Source organism: Gouania willdenowi, chromosome 14 (assembly GCF_900634775.1).
Source record: "Gouania willdenowi chromosome 14, fGouWil2.1, whole genome shotgun sequence".
In the NCBI taxonomy this organism is placed as follows: domain Eukaryota; kingdom Metazoa; phylum Chordata; class Actinopteri; order Blenniiformes; family Gobiesocidae; genus Gouania; species Gouania willdenowi.
The window spans coordinates 4,510,285-4,536,131 of record NC_041057.1 but is presented as its reverse complement, the minus strand read 5'-3'; the positions used below and the strand labels follow the sequence as shown (position 1 = coordinate 4,536,131).

At 38.0% G+C, this 25,847-nt stretch overlaps 1 protein-coding gene across 2 annotated transcripts in view; it reads right to left on the bottom strand.

Annotated features, from left to right (window-relative positions):
• Positions 1-15,704, bottom strand: part of cxxc5a (CXXC finger protein 5a) — a 40,164-nt gene extending 24,460 nt beyond the window's left edge. For both annotated transcript variants that reach the window (XM_028466634.1, XM_028466633.1), the window contains exons 1-2: positions 15,347-15,704; positions 3,693-4,671 (exon numbers count right to left, since the gene is read on the bottom strand). In XM_028466634.1, the coding sequence (XP_028322435.1) occupies positions 3,693-4,487 (795 nt within the window). In that variant the 5' untranslated portion in view covers positions 4,488-4,671; positions 15,347-15,704. The remainder of the gene's footprint in view (positions 1-3,692; positions 4,672-15,346) is intronic.
• Positions 15,705-25,847: the final 10,143 nt, after the last annotated feature.

The window sequence follows — 25,847 nt, the reverse complement described above, 5'->3', positions numbered from 1 at the left end:
TTACCAGATTTACAGCAATAGGGTGTTTTATTAACATTTAGATTTAGATTTTTATCATTTTTGTAGTAGTTGTGTATTTTTGGTGTATTTTCTGTGTTTTTCTTGTCTTTTACTGTATTTTCCTGCAATGTTGTATATCTTTGTTTCTTTTTTTAATGTATTCTTGCTTTTGTTTTGTGTATTTTTCTGTCATTTTGTACATTTTCTTTGGGGGCTGCATAAAATTAGACTGAGGGCTGCATGTGGCCCCCGGGCCGCCAGTCGCCTATGTCTGTACTATAGTGTATTTTGCCATTACAAAGTAGATTCAAGAAAACGTCTAACTATTACATATTGACATAGAACATCTGTTGAGTTTGATCTTATAACTATCGGCACAGCCAGGCAAAGTCAGCACACATCACTCAGGAAGCTCAGAGCCTGGTTTGGAGGATGTGGCGTGTCACAGGAGAGAAGGGCAGAGGGCCACATGTGCACCGCGCTGACACCTGGTGCTCCAGATGACTGTTTCTGTAGCCAGATGGACACACACACACACACACACACACACACACACACACACGTACTCCTATGGAAGTAAATCTGTGCCATCAGATTTTTTTAGCGTCACAATAAAATTCAATGTAAAAATATTCAACAGTCAACATCCAGGTAACCAAGGAGAAGCAATCGATCCCTGTATCAAATCATCCAACGTCCAGCCAATCAAGTTACGCTCCATTGGTCATGTGACACCGAAACAGGAAGGCGGTGAAGTTCAGGTGCTCCTGCTCCGGTGTTATAGTTTAAGTGGCGACCATTTTAACTGGCAACCAGCTTCCGTTAGCGTGGCTAGTTGCTGCAGCAATGGCAGATGTGGTCAAAGAGGACCAGGGTGCTAAGCTGCCCTCGTTGATAACGGGTAGCTTTTATTTATGTTGTACTCGTGTTTATAGGGTTAATATGTAATTGTGTTTGCAGCTCTGTGTGCGGACGTGTCACATGCATAACACCGGACTTGTCGGTGCAACGTGGACTCACCGCGGCTGTTGTAAACAGGAAGTCACGTGTCTCGCACTTCTCCAACCCTATGTGTTCTCTACAGTCTGTATAATGTGATGAAACGATAAAACAATGAACACGTATGTGATCTTGATCTGTCTCATGAAAATGAATACACACTTGAGCTGCTTCCACTGGGAATCGATCCTGCGTCACTGAGGAAAACATAATCCGCTACATTACATGGGCCACTGATCAGCTGTCAGCTCACTATTCTAATCTCTACATACCGTTTTTACGGTGTTTCCATGTCAACTTGTGAAGTTACACACACAGAGAAGCTATCGCCATGATTCTTTTTGTTCACAAATGACTCTAAGAACCTTTTTCAAACAATTTGTGGAGCCAAACGTCAGCGTGGTGCCTTCACAGTCCAGAACAATGACTTTCTTTCGGTTCATCAGATCAACTGGCGACCTTCTTCCGACAGTCGCAGCATATCACAGGTAGTGTATAGACAATAATAATTTACTGTTTAAATCTCTTAATAATTTACTATTTACTGTCACTGTAGAGTGAATAAAACGTACGTCTGACTAAACGCGATTATGAGATGTGATTACATTGTTTGTACATCGACTTGAGTGTGTCGATGGTAAAAGTTAAGAAAGTAAAATGACATAAACACACTTGAACATCATGGAGAACAATGTATGATACAGAAGGGTATAATGCACCTCATCGTCACATGACCAGTGGAGCGTAACTTGATTGGCTGGACGTTGGATGATTTTATACAGGGATCGATCGCTTCTCTTTGATTACCCACATGTTGACTTTGAATATTTTTACACAGAATTTTCTGAGACATTTAATTTTTTTACATTGAATTTTTTGAGACATTTAATTTTTTTACATTGAATTTTTTTAAACATTGAAAAAAAAATGTCAAAAAAAAATCAGTGCTAGAAATTTGATGGCTTTTAACATTCAAAGTCTGATTTAGATGCAAAAAAAGATGAACTTCCATATACTCCCTGCATGCATATTCACCGTCGCTATGCTACATATTTTAAATGTACATTTCTTTGCAGGAAAACACAAAAATGACTACGCAGGTTAATGCAGAGAGTAGCGTTTCACACGATGAACCGATAGAGAAATGTCTTGCATTCTAAGGGTTGAAGCCAGCTTCAAGCTGGAGATGTGGGAATGGCTTTTTTGTGTGGCTGTGGCAGACAGATTAAAGAGACCCCGTGGTGCACGCCGTCGCCGACCCTGCTCACACACACACCACCTGTCGTTTTCCGTCCAAATAGTGAAGCTAACACCGCAATAAGAAGAAGCTCCCCTTCCTTTACTCTTTCACATACAGGGAAGGGCGTTTCGGTATGATGGGAAAAAAATGAGGGCTGCAAAGCAGGGACAGAAAATGTTGCCGTAAATTTCCAAGGGAACTTATGTTTGAGAATTTCAGGAATATGACAAATATAAACTTTTCATTTGAATGATTTATTGAAATTAACCAGAAGTAGGGAGTAATAATATGTTATGGTTTCATTTATTCAGACAACTCCTATTCAGGAAATGTACTTTGATCTTCTGACATGTTTCGACTGTCAACTGCCAGTCTTCTTCAGAGGCATCTACTGATTGCCTTGATGTTTCCTTGACTGTGTCCTTTACTTCTGCGTAATAATTCCAGCAAGTTCTTTTTGTCTTATTTTTTAATAATATGTTAAGGTTTCATTCTTCCTCATTGCTTTGATGTGAGTTATTTACGAGTTAATTTTGGGCGTGGCCAAATCATAAGGACAAAGAAAAAGTTGTCTCAATAAATGAAACCTTAACACAGTATTTAAGAAAGATGATAAAATGAGCTTGCTGGAATTATTACGCGGAAGTCAAGAACACTTCAAAGCGATCAGCGGACGCCTCTAAAGAAGACTGGCAGTTGACAGTCAAAACATGTCAGGAGATCAAAGTAAATTTCCTAAAAAAAAAAAAAATTGTCTAAATAAATGAAATCATAACATATTATTTCAAAAATGAGAAATCAAGGAAACTTCAAAGAAAACATCAAAGCGATCAGCAGACGTCTCTGACAAAGACTGGCAGTTGTCAGTCAAAACATGTCAGGAGATCAAAGTACATTTCCTGAAAAAAGTTGTCTAAATAAATGAAATCTTAACTAAATATTATTTCAAAAATAAGAAATCAAAAAACCTTCAGAAGGAATCTTCAAAGGAAAACATGCCAGGAGATCAAAGTTGATTTCCTAAGGAACAGTTGTCTGATTAGATGAAACCTTAACATATTATTCAAAAAGAAGACAAAAAGAATCTTTCTGGAAATAAAATGTCTTTAGGGTCACCAGAAATTCTTGATATCAAACTCGGGTCACGATCCAAAAAAGGTTGGGAACCACTGATTTAAGATATCATTATCAGTTACCTCAAACACCTCCCAGTTTCAGGTTACTTCCCTCAAAAAATTCCCACAATAAGTTCATGTTTTTGAACCTTCCGAGCTTTAGTTCCCATGGAAATTTACAGGAAAATTTCTGCCACTTTGCACTCCAAGTAAAAATATGTTGCTGGAATATTTTTTATAACTCCCAATTTTGATCTTCGCAATTTTCCTTGTGAGTTTTTCACTCAGAGTTACAGTTTGCATATATTTGTCAAACAGTTTCATCGACACTTTCTTACCTCCAGAGCTGCAGACGGTTTCTTCTTTAGTTCCTCACATTTGCGAAACTTGCAGATCTGGTGGCCCGTTTTCCGATTCCGGCAGCTGCTGCACTGCTCGCAGTTAATTCGCCGTCGGCACGGCGGACACATGCCGCAACGTTTCCGCTTCTTCTTCCCGGAGTTGATTGCGGAGGCTAGCTCGCTCTGCGGTGGATACTCGGCCAGGCCGGCCATGTGCAGTGCGCTGTCCGCCAGAAACACTCCAGCCGGCGTCATGATGAAAAGACCCGGGTTAAAGGGGAAGCCGCCCCCTACTCCATATGGAAAGTCGACAGGACCACCTACGGCATCCGTGACAGACGTACCCTCCAAGTCACTCGCCCCTGAGCCTGCGTCTCCGCCGCCAACTCCCACTCCCATGCCCCCCGGCAGAAGCATGTGCTCCATACCGGCTCGCTTTAACAGAGCTGCCGCCTGGGCAAAGTGCAGCAGGCCATTCTGTCCCTCCAGAACCTGTTCTATGGTCCGGTCTAGCTTTGTGCCCGTCAACGTGGACACAGTAGCGGGCGGGGGCGGGGGTGGCTGAGGCTTTGCAGGTAGGCGTTTGGTCTCGCTGCTGTTCCTGTGTCCATTGGTGGCAGCGGACGACACCGCCGTGTACTGGGAAAGCGTGCGAGAGTTCTTAAGGCTCCGGTTGAGCGGCGCGCTGATGATACCGCAGCGGTTCCTGCGCTCCAGAACAGGAGAGTCCTGTTTGCAGTTACTCCGCTCCAAGTCCTCTGTCCGGCCTCTTTCCGAAAGCCCGCCAGACATTGTCCAGCGTGTGGGGGGCGAGGGTGGTGAGGGGGAAGGGGTGAGCAGGAATGGACTGTGTCCCGGTCCGTTCTGGGCCCCGGTGAAAGCGGAGCCTCAATGACAGGCAGGCCCCGAAGCCTTCTGCCCCCTCTAGAGGTCAGCCCGCATCCACGCTCCAGTCCTCAATGGGCCATCTGGAAACCTTACACACACAGAAAGAGGAAGTACTCACATTATTCACATTATTCAGATTTTATAGAACTTACCAAACTAGATTGTATCTCATTAAATACGTGTAGGTGTGCTTATGGCTGCTGTTTGTGTTCTACTCCTTCAAATACAAACACAAACAGCTGCTCTCGAGTCTCAATAAGTCATTTTCCTTAAACAGATCCTCCACTGTTTTTACAAATGTGGCTTAAAATCTTTGAAATGCCCTCATTAGAAGTGCAACTACTTTAACGTTTTAAAACCTGATAGAAAACAATGGGATGTTTAGAGGCCAATGGGTGTGTGTGACGTCATCAATCATGTTATTTCCAAGATGGCAGAACACAGGTTTTAAAACTGTTTCAAACTGAATCAGTAAAGATGTCGCTTTGTTTTGACGAAAACACACAGAAGACTAATGTCCAAGATCCACAGCATAACGTGGATGGCTGTTCATCATAGGAATGGGATCCACACAAGGTTCCTGCTGCTTAACAGAAGGTTTTCCTTGCCGCCATGATGAATTCATGTTGGGTGTGGGATACATATGTATGTGTATATACGTATATATGCATATGTGTGCATCCATAAAATGAAGTGTCCGTCCTTAAGACTGCTCTACTGTAAAGTGTCTTGAGATACCATTGGTTATGATTTGGCGCTATACAAATAAAAGATTGATTGATTGATTGATTGATTGATTGATTGATGGATTGAAAGAGACCAAATACTGGTGAATTTAATAAAAAATATCAACAGGAAGCTCCTCCTGGATGATAAAACCTCCATGGAGGTTCAGAGGGATTTAGAAACGAAGGAACTAATGGGAGAAACTTAAAATGTGGGAAGAGTCAGCGTGGGACCATGTGATTTCAGTTATTTATTGAAGTGTTCAATGATTGAGGGATTTTTAAGAAGGTATATGCATAATCAAGGTGATTGATCAGTATTGTTTTCTTATTTTTTATTATCAAGAGAGAAATTAATTGTAAACCTTGTGGAAAATAACTTATTTATTTACTATATTGTAATTTGCCGTTACAAGGTAGATTTAAGCAAACATTGAGTACTTTGAGTATGACGAGGTTGGTCCAAGTGTCGTATTTTTTGGAAATCAAAATATGGTCACCCTAGTTTAGATTAAAAATACATTCATTTATTTGCTGAATCTAAATCGAAATACCTGTCAAATTTTGATGACAAGCTTTGATTTAAGAAACTAAATCAGATGAAGAGAAAAGCCAGGTTAGTGCAGTGAGACTATGATGATGACCTGTGTCCACCAGTGTCCACGTTCACACGCTGAGGAAATGGCTGGGCAAGTCCTTTTAAGGGAAACAAAGGGGAGGGAGCGATAGGGGGGGGGGGCACAGTGTGTGGAAATTGGAAGGCCAGAATTAGTGGGAGGTAAAGCTTCAAAGGCAGGAGCACAGCCCCCACATTCTCACCAGCTCAGGGGGATGTGGCGCCAGCAAAACCCACGCCAGCTCTGCAGCAGTTTGAGTTACTCCCACCACAGCGCTGATGATGACCAGGGTCCGGTTTCCCCCCAAAGCATCTCGACATTAGCGAGAATTCACACAATGACATCACAGCACAAAGGTTTCACTCTAACTGCTTCATCATCGACACACGGGAGATAATAAATGACTCGTCATTAATGATCTGACTCATCGTCACTAGTTTGAAGAAATTACTTTTCAAGTCGATTCACAAAGTGACAGATTCTAAAACATAGCTTTTTAAAAGTCTGACTGATCCGCTGCAACAGCTGATGGAGACACCAGCTGCTTTTATGTCTTTTTTTTTTTTAAATCTCTCAATTAAAAATTACAAACATCAAAGCAGATCGCAGGAGTACAGATGTGACGCTTGTTGAAATCCTTCACACTTCAACCATGAAAACATTCAACATGGAAATGACTCACTCTCCCTCTTTAGAATCCTGAATTAAAACTTGTTCAGGGGTGTTTGACGGTCATGTGTCAAACTCAAGGTCCGGAGTCCAAATCTGGACCTTTAGAACATCCAATCTGGCCCGCAGCAGAAAGCAAAAAAAACGTCAGAGAAACCGTGACTTTTTCAGCAAATTAAATGAATTTAGTTGTGAATATCTCAGCTATATATCTCCAAAATAATCCACAAATTGAATGAAACTCCACAATATTAGCAGATTTCACATTTTCCTCATACTTTTACACATGGTGGCAGTCAAAATGTCTCAAAATGTTAAAAGAACTCTAAATTTTTCCAAAATCATTTCCTGAAATGATTCCACAAAATAAAGAGATCCTTGTAAAACTCCACAAATAAATTAAAAGGGTTACATTTAGATATACGTGGAAGTGCAAACTAGAGTACAATAATGATCCACTACCCACTCAAGATAAACTGCTCTATATTTGGCCCCTGAAATAAAATGAGTTGGACACCCCTGGTTTAGGGTGCAAATTATCTTTTTTTTTTTTTAAATGATTAGTTGTTATACACTCTGTATATACACGTCAACAAACAAACATAAGGCAACTTTAATCACAGAAATGTGATTGTCTGAACCAAGGGCCACATTTTCAACATTCATGTCAGCGTTAAAAATAATGTTGTTTTGTGTATTGTTTTTCACATTTTGTACATTTCTGTTGTTTTGTGTTTTGGAGTCATTTTGGTTCTGATTTTCTTTATTTTCCAGTAGACATCTTTTGTTTTTGTAAACATTTTTGTTCCACATTTGTGTTTTTTTTTCTGTCATTTGGTGTCTTTTGGTGTTTTTTTTGTGTGTATGTTATCGAGTCAATGTGTGCATTTTCATTGTCACTTTGCAGGGTTTTGGGCTCTATATATATATTGTTCGTCATTCTGTGTATTTTTGTTGTATTTTCATGGTCTTAAGTCATTTTTGTTTATTTTTTGGTAAATATTTGCAGTTGTCTTTTGTGTTTTTGAAGGAAATTTGTAAATATTTTGTAATTTTGTATTTTCTTTAGGAATTGTGTGTATCTTTCTGTCATTTTGTGTGTTATTGGAGTCATTATGTTGGTTTTTGGAATAATTTTGTGGGATTTTTGAGTTCTTCTGTGTATTTCTGTCATTGTTTTGTGTTTTAGTGTCATTTTTGCTATCTGTTTGTTTATATTTCTGTTATTTTTGGAAATATTTGTAGTCATGTTGTGAGGTTTTGTAAGAAATTTGTACATTTATGTTGTCCTTTATTTTGTGATTTTTTTTTTTTTTTTGTATTTTGCATGTTTTTTTTTTTGAGTAATTTATTAATTTTGTGTATTTTTCTCTCATTTTGTGCTTTTAATTTGAAAGCTACACAAAATAAAACCGAGGTCCGCATATGACCCCCCGGGCCACCAGTTTCCCATGTCTGACCTCCAACAAAACAGCAGCACTACTGTGGAATATGAAATGATGACAGTAATAATATAACTATATTTTTGATGTGATAAGAGTGTTTTTGTATAAAATGCACAGTATATAAAATTAATCGTTTACTCACACCTATGCTCCATTTCTCCACCGTGTGCACACCTTCCCTCCTTCCTTCCTTCTCACCTTCCAATCCGTCACGCTCTCCCCATCACCATAAAGCATGGCATATAGTCGCTGGCTAATCACCATCCTCCACTTTCAGCATCACAGCTCCTCTCATTCACACAGAACATTTACGGCCTCATACAAACTGTCTCCTAAACCACAACTGCTGCTGACACCAGGTAATTGGTATTGTTTGGTCTCTGAAGCATGTTTCCTCAATCCGCCGTGATGTTTTAGGCTTAATGCAGGGGTTCATGTTAAAGCTGTACAGTGTACACCACAGGCAACATTGGATGAAGCTGACAAGTGCATGAAATTAGCCAAAGCTTTGCACCTCAGGCTGTTTATGCAAAAAAAATACCTGTAAATAATAGAGGCTCCCATTTTCTGTTTCAGATTTTCCCAAAATTCGTGGTGAAATAGCCCCAAAGATGGGGTCCAAAATAAAAAACAAAGTTGCATTAAAAAAATGGTTTAATATCCCAAGAAAGAGTCATCTTTATACAATAAATTAAAACAGAGATCAGATTAGTTCTTACATTCCCACATGCAGTTATGGGCAAAGGATTTCAAGAGACTATCACCCAAGAACCAATGCATATATGTGACTAATAATTAGTGATGTGAACAGTCTATGTTCATAGCTCAAAGCTGATTAAAATACAGGGAGCTGAGACATATGTTAAGTTGTTTACTGAAGACCCAAACATGTTCCAGACCCAAACCACGACAAACTTTTGAGGATCTGGCATGTCCACCAGATAGGATGTATAGCAGATATTTTTGTATATTCTGAGAGAGTAGGTGGAGCTGTATTACTACATAAAAATTACAGTTTTCTATTAGATGTAATTCCTGAGATATTGGAGGCTGAAAATGGAACAAAAATAAGGATGCAAAAAAATGGAACCCCCTCCCCACCCCCCATCACTAAAATGGCCAGTTTTCATCTGATCAAACTAAAAGATTTAGAGTGTGCCTATTAAATAATTACTGAACAATTGGTAAAAATGTCAGATTTTTTTAGACCAAAGTGCGTGGGCCATTTGTTGAAATGACATGGAATTCCCAATACCAACGTTGCCTTTTTCTGTTTCAGGATGTCAATTCAATATTTTCCTTCTGTTTTCCAAACTCACAGACAATTAGAGGCCCTAGAATAATATTAGTTCATTATGTCGTTACTTTGAGCATGTGGTTAATTTAATTTTTTTAATCAATTACTGGTCTTTGTGGTCTCATGCTTGCATGGATGTATTTGGACCAAAAACTGCACGTTGGCATCCTTTTTTTTCCTCAATAACCAGCATTCAAAACAACTTTATTAGTATTTTTTTTTTGTTTTGTTTTGTCTTTTTATCTGACAGCATTGCCTAAGTACGTTCTATTACTTTCTATTCCAATACTGTTGTTTATGGCTAAAACGCCACCTTCTTCAATCACCTAAAAATTAATCAAAAAGTTAAAACTAATACAATAATTGCCAATCCATAATGTTGGTATAGAAGTTTATCTGACGGAAATAATTCCATATTCTTCACATTTCATTTATTCATTCCTAGGGATGTAAAGATTCACTCAACTCCCGATACGATTCGATTCACGATACTGGGTTCACAATACAATCCTCTCACGATTTACAAAATGTGACTGTAGACAAATGACTGAAATATATTCCTTTATTTTTTTGGGAAAAAAATAGAAAATACTGGACTATTTTCCTTTTATTTTTCATTGTCAAAAGAATCCCTTGATAAACTATTCAAAACAATGCAATTTAACTAAAAATAAATCTTGAATGAAATAAATAAAGGAATAATACAAATGAAGAAGAAGCCTATTCGTTTAATTTCTGGTTCTATAGTAAACAATGCACAACTGCATAAGAGTTTTTTTTCTTTTTAAAAGTGCAACTGAAAATGTATTTTGTGCCTTAACAATTGGACTTTAAAAAAAAAAAACAGTCGTTGCACTGTATTAGCATCAGATATTTGTTTGGTCCAGCAGAGGGCGCTGGTAACCCAGTGGTCTGTTGGCATGCAGATATTCTTGCGGTGAAGAAGCAGACAGAGCTAATAGAAAAACGTGACTTTTACAGATATTCACGTAATATTACAGATATTCTTTCGGTGCTAAAGGGGTAACGAATCATTTATGAACATGTTTAAGAGTAGAAGGTGGCCAAAAAGAAAGTGGTAGCAGATTCCGCCCGCTGCCTACACTTCTGGACAAGAGAAGGATAAATATATAACGCCCTCTGTTGTTTACAAAAAGTACTGCAATTCGATTTTCAGAGTATCGATGTGAACCGTGATACCTATGAATCGATTTTTAACTGCCTTATGATTAATCGTTACATCCCTATTCATTCGAAGAAAGTTCTTAAGTAATTAATCCATGTAACAGACCACCATAATATAAATAGTGTTATAATAATAAATATTGTAAAAATAAAAGTCTCCATTTAGACCAGTACATTTCTCCACTTTTCATTTGTGCTTGTCGAGGGCTGTGATGAGTTCATATGTTGAGTGAAACACGGTACATGCAGGGAGTTCCTGAACGCCATTAAACATTTAGTCACCTTAAGGAAATTATGATTGAGCAAGTAAAATATGTGTCATCTTGGCCAGCATTAAATATAAAGTGTGGTCAAAAATATGACCAACTCCAGATGTTCTCAGCTAAAGGGAAAGTGTCCAAATATGGGTCACAAATGAGCTCCCAGTGGATCCGTGTATGAAAATACAGAGGGAAAGCCCTTTGTGCTTTTATTTTGAAGGGAATGTATAGACGGTTTTAGCTTGGTAACCAAATCTTAAGTACTTGTATTTTTTTTAGTATTTAACTACTTAGAAATTAATTTAAAAAACAGATGATTGTATCTGCATCTTTGTTTTTAAAAGGCATTTTTTTATTTATTTTTATTTGAGTAATTGTTTGTTTTGATTTATTACATTTCAGGAATTAAACATTTTCCATTATTTCGGGGAATTTTCTTGTAATTATGAGCTGTGGAGAACCACCGTACATTTAGTGGGACCTCTAGTGGTTGAGTTAATTATGGCATGAGCAACGGAGGGTGATTAAATACTTAAATACATAAACGGCATTTTGGGAAAAGATGAGCTGAGGTTTATAATTGACTTTCTTCAACGGTCGAATTCGTTTTAGTGAAATACTGTGACATATTTTGATAAAAATGGGTTTTATTTACAGAAACAATTCCACAGCGGATTTCTCCATTTAGGCCAATCAGCACGGTGGTTTTTGGTCACATGACATAACTTCAATAATCCAATAAAACTCCACATACTATTTTGATAGATGTTGACATGGTTGTAATATAATGACGTTGACATTTTGTTATGTTTTTCTGTATGTTGTTATATTTAATGATAGTAACATAATGGTACATTTAGGATAGTTGGTATATTTATATTCATATTCAATGTTTTTAGCACAGTAGATGGTTGTTTATAATAAATAATCCCACTGTTGTTTATTCTTCTCATCATATGGTTAATAATTAAATGGTAAAACCGGAACTGTTTTTGCAAATATAACAAAAATAAAATAAAAAAAGAGCTGGAAGTTATCTGTGTTTGACCAAAAAATTAAAAGAATAAAGCAAAAAAATTAAAAAAAAAAAAAAAATTCCTGTATTTTAATAAACCTCTTCAATTATGAAAAAAAAACATGATTCTAAAAATTCTATGTTTGCAAATAACATTTAAAAAAGGTAGTTATCCATGTTTGTCCAACATCTTATTTAAAGAAATCAAGCAAAAAAAAAACACATTTTCTGAAAATTTGCGTTATCTGCTTTTCGCAAAATATATATATATATATCAATTATCAGTCTATTGAAAACACTCTTTTTTCTTGTTTTTTAGCTTCATTTTAAATAAAGTATTGAATTTGCCCTCAATCACATTTTACCATTCAAATAAAACAAACAGCAAACTAATTCTGTTTGCAAAATGGCCACCAAAAATGTTGATATTTCTAACTTTGTTATTGGTATAATCAATAGTTTTATTCTGGTACCAACCTATCGTATCAACAGCATTCGATCTCCATTTGCAGTGGGATCCAACTGCTGCTTTTAAACTGAAGACATTCATTTACCATCAGTTGTGACGTAAGAGCAGATCAGTGAAATGAGTGAGAAGGTTGATTTTGATTCATAAGTGGCTAAGTATCAATAATAAGGGGCTAAGTATCAATCAGCTGTTGGCGAGCGTGTAATCACATCCTGAGGAAAAAGGTCAATTCTCCTAATGTGTGTCACGTCTAAAACGTTGTCGTGTTTTTATCCAGATGTTTTATTCCAGTGTCCTGTGAGGAGAAATACTTTGATTACCTTCCACACAGCATCTGTGATTTAATCGTGAAGATAAAATAAACTGTTTATACAAATGTGGCTTCAAATCTTTAAAATGTCCTTTTTAGATGATCTATGCCCAGCAAAACACTTAATTTTGCAACATAATCATTTTATTAACTTTTAAAAATGGGACTACTTTACCATTATAGAACCTATCTTGAAATCATGTGATTGATGATGTCACAAGGCCCCATTGCCTGTAAACATCCCATTGTTTTCTATTGGAGTGAAATATTCAGCCTGATTTTTAGATCATTTCGCAGCTTTTCTGGTCAAAATGACCATTTGTGCTGCTTTTGGTTGCTCTAACTCAGGGGTCTCACCTTGGGACCCACATTTTGCCACGCTCATTAAATCGCGACCCACGTTTTTTTTTTTTAATTCAACCAACCAAATTTAGTTTTTCAAACATAGCTGTTGAAAACACACATATATATATATAGTCTTTTTTTTTTTTTAAAAAAACATAAATCTATATATCTTCCTGTGCAACATGCATTTCACAGCATTCCTGTCAAAATAAAAGTTTCTTTCAAAATAAAAGGCAAGTCCAACATGAGAGACAGACATTTAGTATTTATTTCTTTATGACCAGCTGTCCGCGATCCACCCAGTACAGGTCCGTGACCCACTTTTGGGTCCCGACCCACCAGTTGAGAATCGCTGCTCTAAATAATCAGGAAAAGCTAAAGATGTTGATGTAAACCTCTTTTGTTTACCGAAAGAGGAAAAAAACAGTTGTGACCCGAAAAATGATCTATGACTGCAGGTCGTGATGTTTTTTTAATTTGCAATTATTATTCCGAATTAAAGTGTTCTGCTTCGTGTTTACATGGAAATAGTAATTCCGAATTGAGGTTTACATGGAAAACAGGTTTATTCGCCTTTATTCAATTCCGCTTTAGGTCTGGGGGCGTCGTATCACGTCTATCGGGAAATAAACAATGCAGTACAAGGACGCATTTACTCCGTCTCTGAAATGTTTCTGGATGTTTCCGGGTTTTAGTATCAACCGTCCGATGAAGCCTGTTTCGTTTGCTGATGTTTGTGTGTGTAATAACTCAGCGTGAATGTCCGCATGTTTATTCTTCCGTCCATCCAATCTTTTCATTAAATCCATATCTTCTAAGGCTCGAGTCTAGGCGGCCATCTTGGGTTATGTCGTCACCAGCGCGTCATCGCGAGTGGCCGAGCATGCGCAGAACAAACGGAATTAACCTAAAGCAGAATTAAGCGTTTACAAGATCGAATTAAAATCAGAACAAACCAACCGTCTAATTCGGATTTAACTCTAATTCGGAATTCCATTTTCATTCAGAATGAAGTGTTTACAAGGTCAGTTTTAAAGAAGATTTCATTTTTATTCTGAATTAAAGGGGAATTAAAGCTCTCATGTAAACGTGGACAATAATGAGACAAAGGAGAAGAGCTCAGTGAGCTGACACGCTATGGTGGCTGAAGTTAGCGAGTAATCACGGACTGTTGAAGAACTCCCACCCAAAAGGACGTCTATTCACAGGATTTGTGCGTCTTCAACAGTCCGCTTCTATTTGTGGTGATCCAATCGGGAAAAAATGAAAATAGTTCTGATTTCTTGCTATATTTTCTGGTCCTACGCAGGAGTTAAAATAAACTTGCGGTCGGTGGATGGATGGATGGATGGATGGATGGAGTCATATTTATGTTTCAAGTTTCAATCAGTGACGTCACCACCTGCGCAGGTGCCAGGTAATCGCAGTGGGAGGAGGATGAATCACTGGGTGCTACAGTCTACGCGCCTCTGGAGACGGATGCATTAGGTGAGGCGATGCCTGATGCGCGCGCGCGCACACACACACACACACACACACACACACACACACACACCCTCCCCTTCCTGCTTCAGACGCGCTGTCTGCGGACTCCGTGCTCGTCTCCACTCCTCCTCCTCCTCCTCCCACCCCCCTCTTCCTCTTTTTTTTTTTTTTTTTATCGACCGACGCGCACACGCGGACGCGCACAAAAAACGCAGAGGAAGTTAAAAGAGAGCCTGGAGACGATCATTAAGACCCACAAAGCTTCAGCCATTGTCCACAACCTGCTGCTGCGTCTTATTTCTCCCCTAATTAGGGCCTGAGTGCGCGCGCGCGCACACACACACACAAAAAAGTTAAGACAGCTCGTGCACGCGCGCGCACTGACTCCAAATGATCCGCGGACGCACGCACGCACGCACGCGGTGGCGTTGGTTGTAAATCAGGAGGAAAAGAAACCACCTGGGAACTTTGTAATGATGCACCATAGATACGGATTATTCTTCAGTGAAAGTGGGAGTTTTTATTTTGGGATGCCAGGTAACTTAATAATACTACTAAATAATAATAATAATAATAATAATAATAATAATAATAAAGAGGACACGATAATATTTGAGAGGTTTTGCCGCTTGTTTTTAGTAAATAACGCAAAGTTTCCAGCGCATCATGCACAGCTCATTCATAATAATAACCACATCCCCACTTTTTTTTTTTTTTTTTTTGTACACCACCCACACCTATCCGATGTTGGTTTATTTTCCAGTAAATCCAGATATAAAAATGTTTCTTTTGTGTGGAATCCAACAACACATGTTGTAAACCTAACTTTAAGTAGACTTTAACAAAGTCTGGTCCCTCTCCATCCCATTCCCAACACCCTTTTTCTTTTTCTTTTTTGTGTTTTTCCCTCATTTGCAAACAGTGGTCCGTTTAATTCTCACCTCACACAGCGGATCCGCGGGTGGATGAGGAGGAGGAGGAGGAGGAGGAAGAGGAGGGGGGGCTCCCACAGTCCGAGTGGTCCGTCTCTCAGCCAGCCGTGCAGAATGGTGACAGAAAAGAGGAGAAAAAAAAGCGGCAGCAAAAAAAAAAAAAAAAAAGAAGCCCCAGCTTTCCCTCCTTTCCCACAGCACAATCCTAAAGAGTCCGTGACAAACGGGGAAAAGAGAAAAACCGCATCCGCCGTCAGGTGGAATGGGGAGAAGCGCACTTTCTCACACACGGAACGCGTGGGTTCCCCGAGCTTTCTCGGTGCTCGCGATCCCACCTCTACATCCCCGCTAGCGGAGAGGAACATGCAAACACGTTTCATAGATTTTTTTGGAGCTCCAAGGAAAAACTGGAGTGGATTTCCAGGTCCGTGGAGTTCCACATTAGACGGGTTGAGTTTAGTTTCAGGACCAGAAGAGAAATGAAATGAGTTGATTTATGATGATCCATTCCTTACGGAAGCAGATTAGTCATTTTAAATTATTTTGACCAAATGAAGATTAAGTCGAAATATCTCGAATAAAGTTAAAATGTTAAGAAAAAAGACTAAATTTCGAAATGAACTCAAAATACAATATCGTGATAAAAGTCAAATGTTTTCTAATAAAGTCAAATCTACGGAAGCTGCCGAAGGCCAATTCACCACATGGCAACAAACAGTGATCGTTGTCATCTATATATAAAACAAGGAATCTTTGTCTGTCTGTGTGTCTGTGGCTCAAATATCTCTGCTGTTCAGGGACAGACAGAGCTGAGACTTTCAACATGGCTGCTGCTTGGTTCAATGGTGTGCAACGTCGGATTTGTTTGGACGCCCCACCCCCACGGGAGCAGACAATTTTAAGAACTGATGTTGACAGGTAGTCATGGTAACTCAGTATATGTTAGAAAAGCTCAATGTTGACTTTCTGTGAAGTGTCTTGTGATAACACGTGTTGTGAATTGGCACTATACAAATAAAGGTTGATTGATTAGTGAAAAAATAAAAATAAAAACAAGAATCAACAGAAGAAAGTTCTTTTCTCTCTCTCTCTCTCAGCATGCTGCAGATGTATGCTAGCCTATATTACAGTGCTAAATATTGTGCTAACATATACCTCACTCAATACATTTCAGCTTGGAAGTTGATTGCACTTTTATAGTTTTATGTGGTCACTTTTTTTTCCTTTTTTTTTTAAGACGCCAAAATTAAACTTTTTTTTTTAAAAAATGTAATTTGACAGTTTGATAAACATACCACTTGTTTTTCATATTCATACTTTAATTACAGTTAGTTACCATTTACTTGTTTTTGCAAGTTTAAAAGAATGAAATAAATTGTATTTCTTTTTATTTTTATAGTTGGAAAGGTGAAATTTGTAATTATTGATATCGTGATATATCGGGATGTATATCATATTGTTTAGTATGGGGATATACCGTATTGTGACATGCAAATTGTGAATCATTTCAAAACAAAAAAATATAATTTACTCACTAACGGTTGGGTGTAAAAATGTAACAAACTACTTTTTAAAAAAAAGTTTCAAAATGACTTTACTGTTTTTAAAAACGTACTTAAGCACAAGTAAAATTACCGATTTAGAAATGTACTCCAAATAAAGTACAAGTATCCATAAAAGTCACTCAAATACAGTAACGTGAGTACGTGTAATCCATTACTTTCACCTTTGCAGTTTGTTACTATTTACGTGTGCCTGCAAGTAAAAAAAAAAACATTGTGATAAATTGTATTTCATTCCATTTTGTACCTGCAAAGGTGAAATTTGTAATTATTGATGTTGTGATGTGTATCATATTGTTTAGTAGCGGGATATATCGTATCGTGACATGCAAATCGTGAACCGTTTCGATTAATGGCAATGCACACCCCTAATAGTGACACAAAACTCTCTAATTAAATACCGCACCGCGTTAGTTCCGTGTGCATTAGTGAAATGGATCAATACCGTGCGCGTAGCCAATGAGATGCTCTCATTTTATACTGGTGCGCGCGGGGTCACCTCAGTTCATCCCCGTCTTGTATTTCATTGAAGTAACACATTGAGTATGAGTGACGACAGAAAGCTCCTGGTGAGAATCCACGCCATCTTTTCCCGCCGTCCTGTCTGCTGGCAGGCGGCCAACCCAAGTGTGTGGAAATGACACCACCAGGGCGGCAGAGATTTTCCTTCATTTCTCTCCTTCCCGATCGCAGACTGGCTGACATTGGCTAGAAAGTGGAGCAGCTCGTCAGGGACAATCAATGCGAATCGATCGCGCTGTGCGGTTGAGGCTCGAGCGCTGGAAAATATCGCGGCAGCTGAAAAGAGAGAAAGAGAGAGAGGGGGGGGAGAGAGGGGTGAGGGAGAGGAGGGGGTGTTCAACTAACACTGCCTGCGTCCAGCAAACAAACAGGCTCAGGCCCCTCATAAACATGACACCCACTTCGTAAATACTGGAGTCACAAAGCTTCTTCATGCGTAATTACGCACCAAGTTTTGGGATCCAAAAATGCAGGAAAAGGAAAAGTTCCGCCACGAGAAAGTTTTTGCTTTTCTTTTTTTTCTTTTTTCTTTTTGTACACAAATCTTCTGAATCAATAAAACGACTCAACATAAGACACTTTAGTGTTATTTTCTTATGTATTTTGATCGTTCAGATTCAGTCAACACATGAGAACCAACTTCATCTCCTTTGGACTTGAGTTTACAGTAACTTCTTAATCAGCACCAAATACACATTTTATAGATCCTTTATCTTGTTTAAATATATCATGAATGTGTATCGGTAAAAAAAAAAAAAAATAATAATAATAATAATAAATAAATAAATAAACTATTATTCAGGTTTAGGAAAGTTTAAGCTTGATTTTTTTTTTTTTTTTTTTTTTCAGATCTCGAATATATTTCATGTGTTTGGTGTACATGAAATGCGGCGATATTTTCTACCAAAAAAAACAACGTTTGCTGTATTAATACTCTGTCATTACAATTGATCTAACGTCACAAACCTATATAAATCTATTTTCTTTTCACTCTTTTGATCAAACATGACACCGAAGTCGACTGGTGGTCCAGGAGACACATGCGGACCTTGTTTTAATTTTTGGTGTCCCCCATAACAATATCCCACAAAAAATTGTAATTTAAGAACACAGAACAACAGCAATGTTAAAAGTACTCAAAGTTTAAAAAAAAAAAAAAAAAAAAAAAAGACAGACATAAAGATTCCAGAAATACACAAAATGAGTCAAAACGACAGTAATGACAAAATAAAAATAAAAAAGATTTCTCCCAAGAACACACAAATCCAGAAAAGAAATTGTGAAAATGAAAAAAAAATACACAAAATGAAGAGGAGTATCATTTCTTTTTCATGATACTTCATTCACCTCATATCTCGCAGCAGTTCCCAGCTTCCACTTTTTGATGTCTTTTCTCCTCTTTTAATGGCCCATTATATTTCAAAGTGACATTTCACCAAAGTCCTGGACACAGTTCATCATGTAGACTTATTTTATTCATCCATCTTCTAAGACCAGAGTTGTACAAAACAGGGTCACGGAGATGTGGAACCAGTCCCGGCTGATTTGGGGTTGATAATGGCTGCCAAATTCATCACAAAGAGAGACATTTTTTTATTTTTATCAAAATAAAAATATAATCACAGATCACGTGTAGAATTAATCTAACTCCAGCAAGTTATTTTTGTCTTCTTTTTTGAATAACGTATTATAAACCTAAATATAATAAAAAATAAATAAATAAATTAAAAAAAGACTTGCTGGAATTATTACCTGGAAGTCAGGACACATTAAAGCAATCAACAGTTGCCTCTGAAGAAGACTGGCAGGTGACAGTTGAAACATATCAGGAGATCAAACAAAATTTCCTGAAAAACTTTAGTCTGAATAAATGAAACCAGAACATATTATTCAACAAGAATTGGCTGGAGTTATTACGCGAAAGTCAAGGACACATTAAAGCGATCAGCAGACACCTCTGAAGAAGCCTGGCAGTTGACAGTTGAAACATGTCAGGAGATCAAAGTAAATTTCCTAAAAAAAAGTTGCCTGAGTTGATGAAGCATTAACATATTATTCAAAAACAACTTACTGAAATTTTTACACGGAAGTCAAGGGCACATCAAAGCGATCGGCAGACGCCTCTGAGGAAGACTGGCAGTTGACAGTCAAAACATGTCAGGAGATCAAAGTAAATTTCCTTTAAAAAAAAGTTGCCTGAGAAGATGAAACATTAACATATTATTCAAAAATAACTTGCTGGAATTATTACGTGGAAGTCAAGGACACATCAAAGCGATCAGCAGATGCCTCTGAAGAAGCCTGGCTGTTGACATTTGAAATAAGTCAAGAGCTCAAAGTAAATTTACTGATAAATGAAAACTTAACATATTGGATTTAATATACTGTTGGAAAAATGAACATGACTAACTCCATACCTGTAACTTTACTGAATATATCTGTCTTTTATTTCCTGTATTCCAATTGGTTTTTAATGGTGTGAGATATAATGGACACATTCTTAACCCTTTGTTTTTCCTTAAAGCTTATATCCGATAGTTTCTGAGAAACATCTCTATGTCCCGCCCTAAACCGCTCCACTTCCTCCCCTGCCTCTGCCAATCTACCAGAAGCCACGCCTCTACTTTTCTGCACACGCATCGCAGAACATAACAAGGTTGCATAGGGTCGCATTGATATATGTCTACGGGTCATTGTTATTCTCTTGGCGATGGACATTTCTGAAGTAAGAGCCAAAATCATATTTACCTGTTTGCTGTTGTGACATGCGGCCTTGTTTCCGTGCACAGTTCCGCATTTACTTTGATTGACAGTCTCCACTACAGGAAGTTGAAACCAATTGGCTGGGCTATTACAGCACTTTTTTACATTTGTATAGGAGTCTATGGGACGAAGGCGGGACTTATATACATTAATGTATATGAATGACCACCGGCAGTAGACCATAGTAAAAGACTAGTTAGGTATTTTTTTGGATTTCAAAAGAATCATACATAAACATAGATTTCTCAGAAACTCCAGATATCAGCTTTAACCTTCTAAAATCCTCTGTAAAAGCAGGAATATAACACGTCAGCCGGCAATCATATGTGCCTTTCAGAGGTTGAAAAGGAGGTCAAAGAGAGAGCGAGAGCACACGAGAGGGAAGGAAAGTCATGCATGGATAGATGGGTAGGAGGGAGCAGCAAGCTGTGACTCTTGGACATGTTCTAGTGGGTGCACTGAACCCCGGAGGCTGCAGCCACACTCAGCGCTTTGTTGTTTTCCTTCTGCGCAGGGAGGCAGGGTACTTTCCTGAGCTGGGGAGGAGGATTAGCGTTGCGTGGCCTCCATCTCCAGCTGCACACATGACCAAAGGACCGTAGGAAAACCCCCTAGAGATGGCCCAGAAGGAAGTTCGGGAGGGATAATAGAGCCAGCCAGGGATAGACAGGAGGAACATGTGCTCGCTTCAACACTGAGGAATGTTTCAAGACCCGTGAACTCTCCAAGTAATAATCCCTGCGACACATTTCCACAGGGCTTGTTTCTCACGGGCTCGATGAAATGCCACTCCGGAGAAGTTCTTCCTCTTTTAGACAGACTTTTCCTCACAGTTATTCAACGCTATCCAATAGTTTCTAAATTAGCTCAAAACAGTGACCACGATAACAAAGTATGGAAGCAAATTAGGGCCAAATCAAGGACAAAGGCTAAATGTCAAGAAAAAAGTCGGAAAGACGAGATTTAAGTCAAAATTTTGAAAATGAAGTCAAAATACAATATTGTATATACAATAAACTTGACTGATTTTTCTTCCGGGATTCAATCAGTGTGTGCCATCCTACAAAGCTCACGAACGTCTTACGGGGCTAAATCACCTTGGTAACTTAGGCTGAATGACTAACCTGGTCGGGACCAGGTTTTGTTCTGGCTAGGATCTGACCAATCAGTTCTCTTAGAAAATGATCTGCCCACTGTTAGAAGATCCTGGTTGGTGCAGATCTTACAGCTGCGTTGAGGAAAGAAAGATTATTGATGGATAAATGCAATCATTTCATTTATCGATGACATCCTTTAGGAAAGATATAGATTCATATCTGATGGACTGATTTACAGTCAGCTGATGAAGCCCGTATCTCCGTATGCGAGGACGGGTGAAGTCATTATGTCGTTTAGTCATTCATTCATTCATTCATTCATTCATTCATTCATTCATTCATTCATTCATTCATTCATACGCTATAGTGAGGCTGACAGCATCAGCAGGAACATACTCCAGTGAAACAATGTGCTCTCATTCCAGTGTGTGTGATAACTAGAGGACGACTTGAATAGAAACACGTGTGTGCTGTAATAAAGTCAAACTGATCAGAGCACTTTATCAATATCAGAAATAATATCGTGCTTTTATGCATTAACATTGTCAGCAGCTTCCTGCCTGTGTTTTTTCATTCCAGCCTTTTCTGTGACAACAGTGTTTTTTTTTAGTCTGAATTATGGATTTTAATTATTCATCATTTTAAACTTAAGCTGAACACCTGACCTGATTGAGACCAAGTTATGAAGTGGATCAGATCTGAGTGAGTATAAAGGCTCCACCTCCTAACTAATCCCTCCTGGTGCGCGCTGCACTAGCAGTGTTGCTGTTTGCTGTCATCGTGGTTTTGAATTCATTATGTAGGTATTTGTTCAAGATCATAAGTTGTTCTCCATTCTATAAAAATGTTCGCTCTGCCACGTCTCTCCGTTGTAGTGATTGGTCAGACGCTGCAATCTCCACCCCTTTTATGGGAGCGCGCACGTAGCCAGGCTGAAATCCCTTGTCTTATATTAGTGTGTTGTTATCAACCTTCGTAGGACAGCTTCCCTCTGACAGGGAATGTTTGGTTAGGAAAGATATCCCAGATTTATTAATCTAGCTTTGTAGTATAACCCTAAAATGCCCTGAGAGCTCACAACACAACACAGAATGACGAATGCCACAACACAACACATCACAACGCAACGCAACACAACACAAAATGATGAACACAACACATCACAACGCTACACAACACAAAACAAAAGCTCACAACACAACACATCACAACACAACACAGAATGACGAACAACACAACGCAACACAATGCAAACCAACACAATGCAAACCAATACAACACATTACAACACAATGCAACACAACACAGAATGACGAACAACACAACGCAACACAACACAAACCAACACAATGCAACACAACACAGAATGACGAACAACACAACACAACACAGAATGATGAACAACACAACGCAACGCAACGCAACGCAACGCAACACAACGCAACACAACGCAACACAACGCAACACAACACAAACCAACACAACACATCACAACACAACGCAACACAACACAGAATGACGAACAACATAACACATCACAACACTACACAACACAACGCAACACAACACAACACATCACAACGCAACACAACACAACACAACACAGCGCAACACGAAAGCTCACAACACATCACAACGCAACACAACACAACAGCTCACAACACATCACAAAGCAACACAAAGCTTACAACACAAAGCTTACAACGCAACACATCACAACGCAACACAACACAACACAACACAACGCAACACGAAAGCTCACAACACAACACATCACAACACAACACATCACAACGCAACACAACACAACACAACACAACAGCTCACAACACATCACAAAGCAACACAAAGCTTACAACACAACAGCTCACAACACAACACATCACAACACAACACAACGCAACACGAAAGCTCACAACACAACACATCACAACGCAACACAACACAAGACAAAAGCTCACAACACAACATGAAAACTCACAACACAACACAAAGGTTCACAACCTTTGTGTTAGAATGACGAACGCCACAACACAAAAGCTCACAACAAAACACATCACAACACAACATAAAAGGTCACACAACACAACATGAAAACTCACAGCACAAAAGCAGCCTGCTAAAAATCCACAACTTTCACTTTCACTTTTGTGTTGTGTTGTGTTGTAAATTTCTGTGTTGTGTGTTGTGTTGCGTTGTGTTGTGATGTGTTGTGAGCTGTTGTGTTGTGTTGCGTTGTGTTGTGATGTGTTGTGTTGGTTTGTGTTGTGTTGTGCAGTTTGTAAATGTATTTGCTTTTGTTTTGTGTTGCGTTGTGGCGTTATTCTTCCCGTGTTGTGTTGTGAGCTTTTAGGGCCACCATTTATTTCAAATGTATTATCGTCATTTCAACTTTATTCCTGATTTGCCCAAACATTTGGTAATTTTGACCAGTGGGAGAAAATCTGGTCTAAAGGACCAGATTTGGCCCCCGGGCCTCGAGTTTGACTGTGTTCTAAACAGACTCTTGTCTATCACACCTTGCTTTTCAGCTACAGCAGTCTTCAGCATATGATGAGCAACACTGGAGATGTATTACTCATCCCAACACTAATCACATGCTCGGCCTCATGTGTCACAGAGAGAAGGTGACGCTGCTTTCCTGACTGACAGTTTGAGGACGAAAAAGCATAACAAAAATCATAGCCACACTTCTACCTAAATCAACTATGTCAGTGCCTTCTGAAATGATGGTGTCTCAGGTTCAGGAGTAGCACTCACTAGGTCAGCTGTTGCTGCTAAAGATATGAATAAGGTGAGAGCTCCATCTAGTGGTTGAAGGATTAAACAGGCTGGATAAAAAGCTGAGATGGTTATTTTTCTTTAAAGTCTGTCACGGTTAACGTCTCATATTCTGTTTCATTTTTATTGAACTTATTTTATTTTAAAAAGAAAAGAAAGTTTTTATCTCAGGCGGTAAAATAAACAAATTTCTCTCTGGGGCCGCCAGTTGAATTTTTTTTTTTGCAGCCCCATAAAGTAAATGCACAAAATTACACCAAAAATGACATAAAAATACAGACAATTGTCACTTCAAAAACACACATTTAACTACAGAAATACAAAAAATAGCGGAAAAATTATACCAAAAGACAAAAAAAGATTCATAAAACATAAAATCAGTAAAAGAAAAACACAAATTGACTCCAAAACACACAAAATGACAATAATACAAAACATGTATCTCTAAAATACACACAATAAGTGAAAAATATACAAAACAACAACAAAAAGACAGAAAATTTACATAAAAGTTACTCCAACATCAAAAACATCCCATAATACACAAAATTTCTCCAAAAATACCCAATTTACTCCAAACACACACAACATGATTACAAAAATAACAGAAAAACACATGAAACGACAATAAAAACACAAATAATGAGAGAAAAATATATCAAATCACAACGTAAATACACAAAACGACTACAAAAACTCACAAGATGAATAACTAATAAATATACAAAACAACAAAAAAAACACACAAACTATTATTCTAAATGCTGACATGATTGATTATAATGTGGCCCTTATAGCAGACATTTACATTTGTGTGGCCCACGTTGTGATGAAAGTGTCTTTGCTATCTTTTTGCTGCTTTTTTTGTCATTTGATGTATTTACTTTTTTTTTTTGTTTGTTTTGTTTGTTTTTTAGTCATTTTGTTTATTTTATTTTATTTATCTAATTTTGTGGTTTTTTGTGTTTTCGTTGCCAATTTGTTCTTTATATGTTATCCTTTTTCTTTTTTTTTTTTCCATTTTGTGCTTTTTTTTAGAATTAATTTTGTGCCTTTAATTTGGAGCCACTAGTTGCTCATGTCTGATCTGAAGGAATATTTATTTTTAATGAGTGTTTAAGTAGGTCTACACATTTATTTATTTATTTATTTATTTATTTATTTATTTATTTATTTATTTATTTATTTATTAATTTATTTATTTATCAGTTGATTTTAACTGTCCTTAAACTCGGTCATGGCGTCTAACGCGCACTCTTCTGTAGTTTGATTGAGAAACTAATTTGTAATTTGTCAATGAACGCACTTTTACTTTCATGAAACAAAATACTACGGTTTTCTTTCTCTTTCTCTTTTCTCCTCAGACAAAGTGAAAACTGATAGTCTGTCGCCTCCAAGGGGAAAATCTCTGTCAACAGCAACAAGCAGCTCCATCTGCAACCAGTGTAGGCGGGAGTGCGCATGCGTGAATAGTAAACCGTGAGTGGGATTTTAGTTTTTCCCTCCCATCATGTTCTCATGACCTCATTTAATATCACATTTCTGACGAACCCCAGAGACTTTCTTTCTTTGGTTTTTATTTATTTTTGTTACAAATACAATATGCGCCAACATTTTTTATTTGAACTTGATTTATATTTGAAAGAGTGAAAGTATAGAACAATTGTTTGAGAATGTATATGTGGTGTTTTAATTTAAAAAAGAATAATCATTATGTATAAGCTCTTTCAGCTTTCTGCCTCTTCCTGCACTACGTATGTATTTCTGTGATATTATTATCACTAT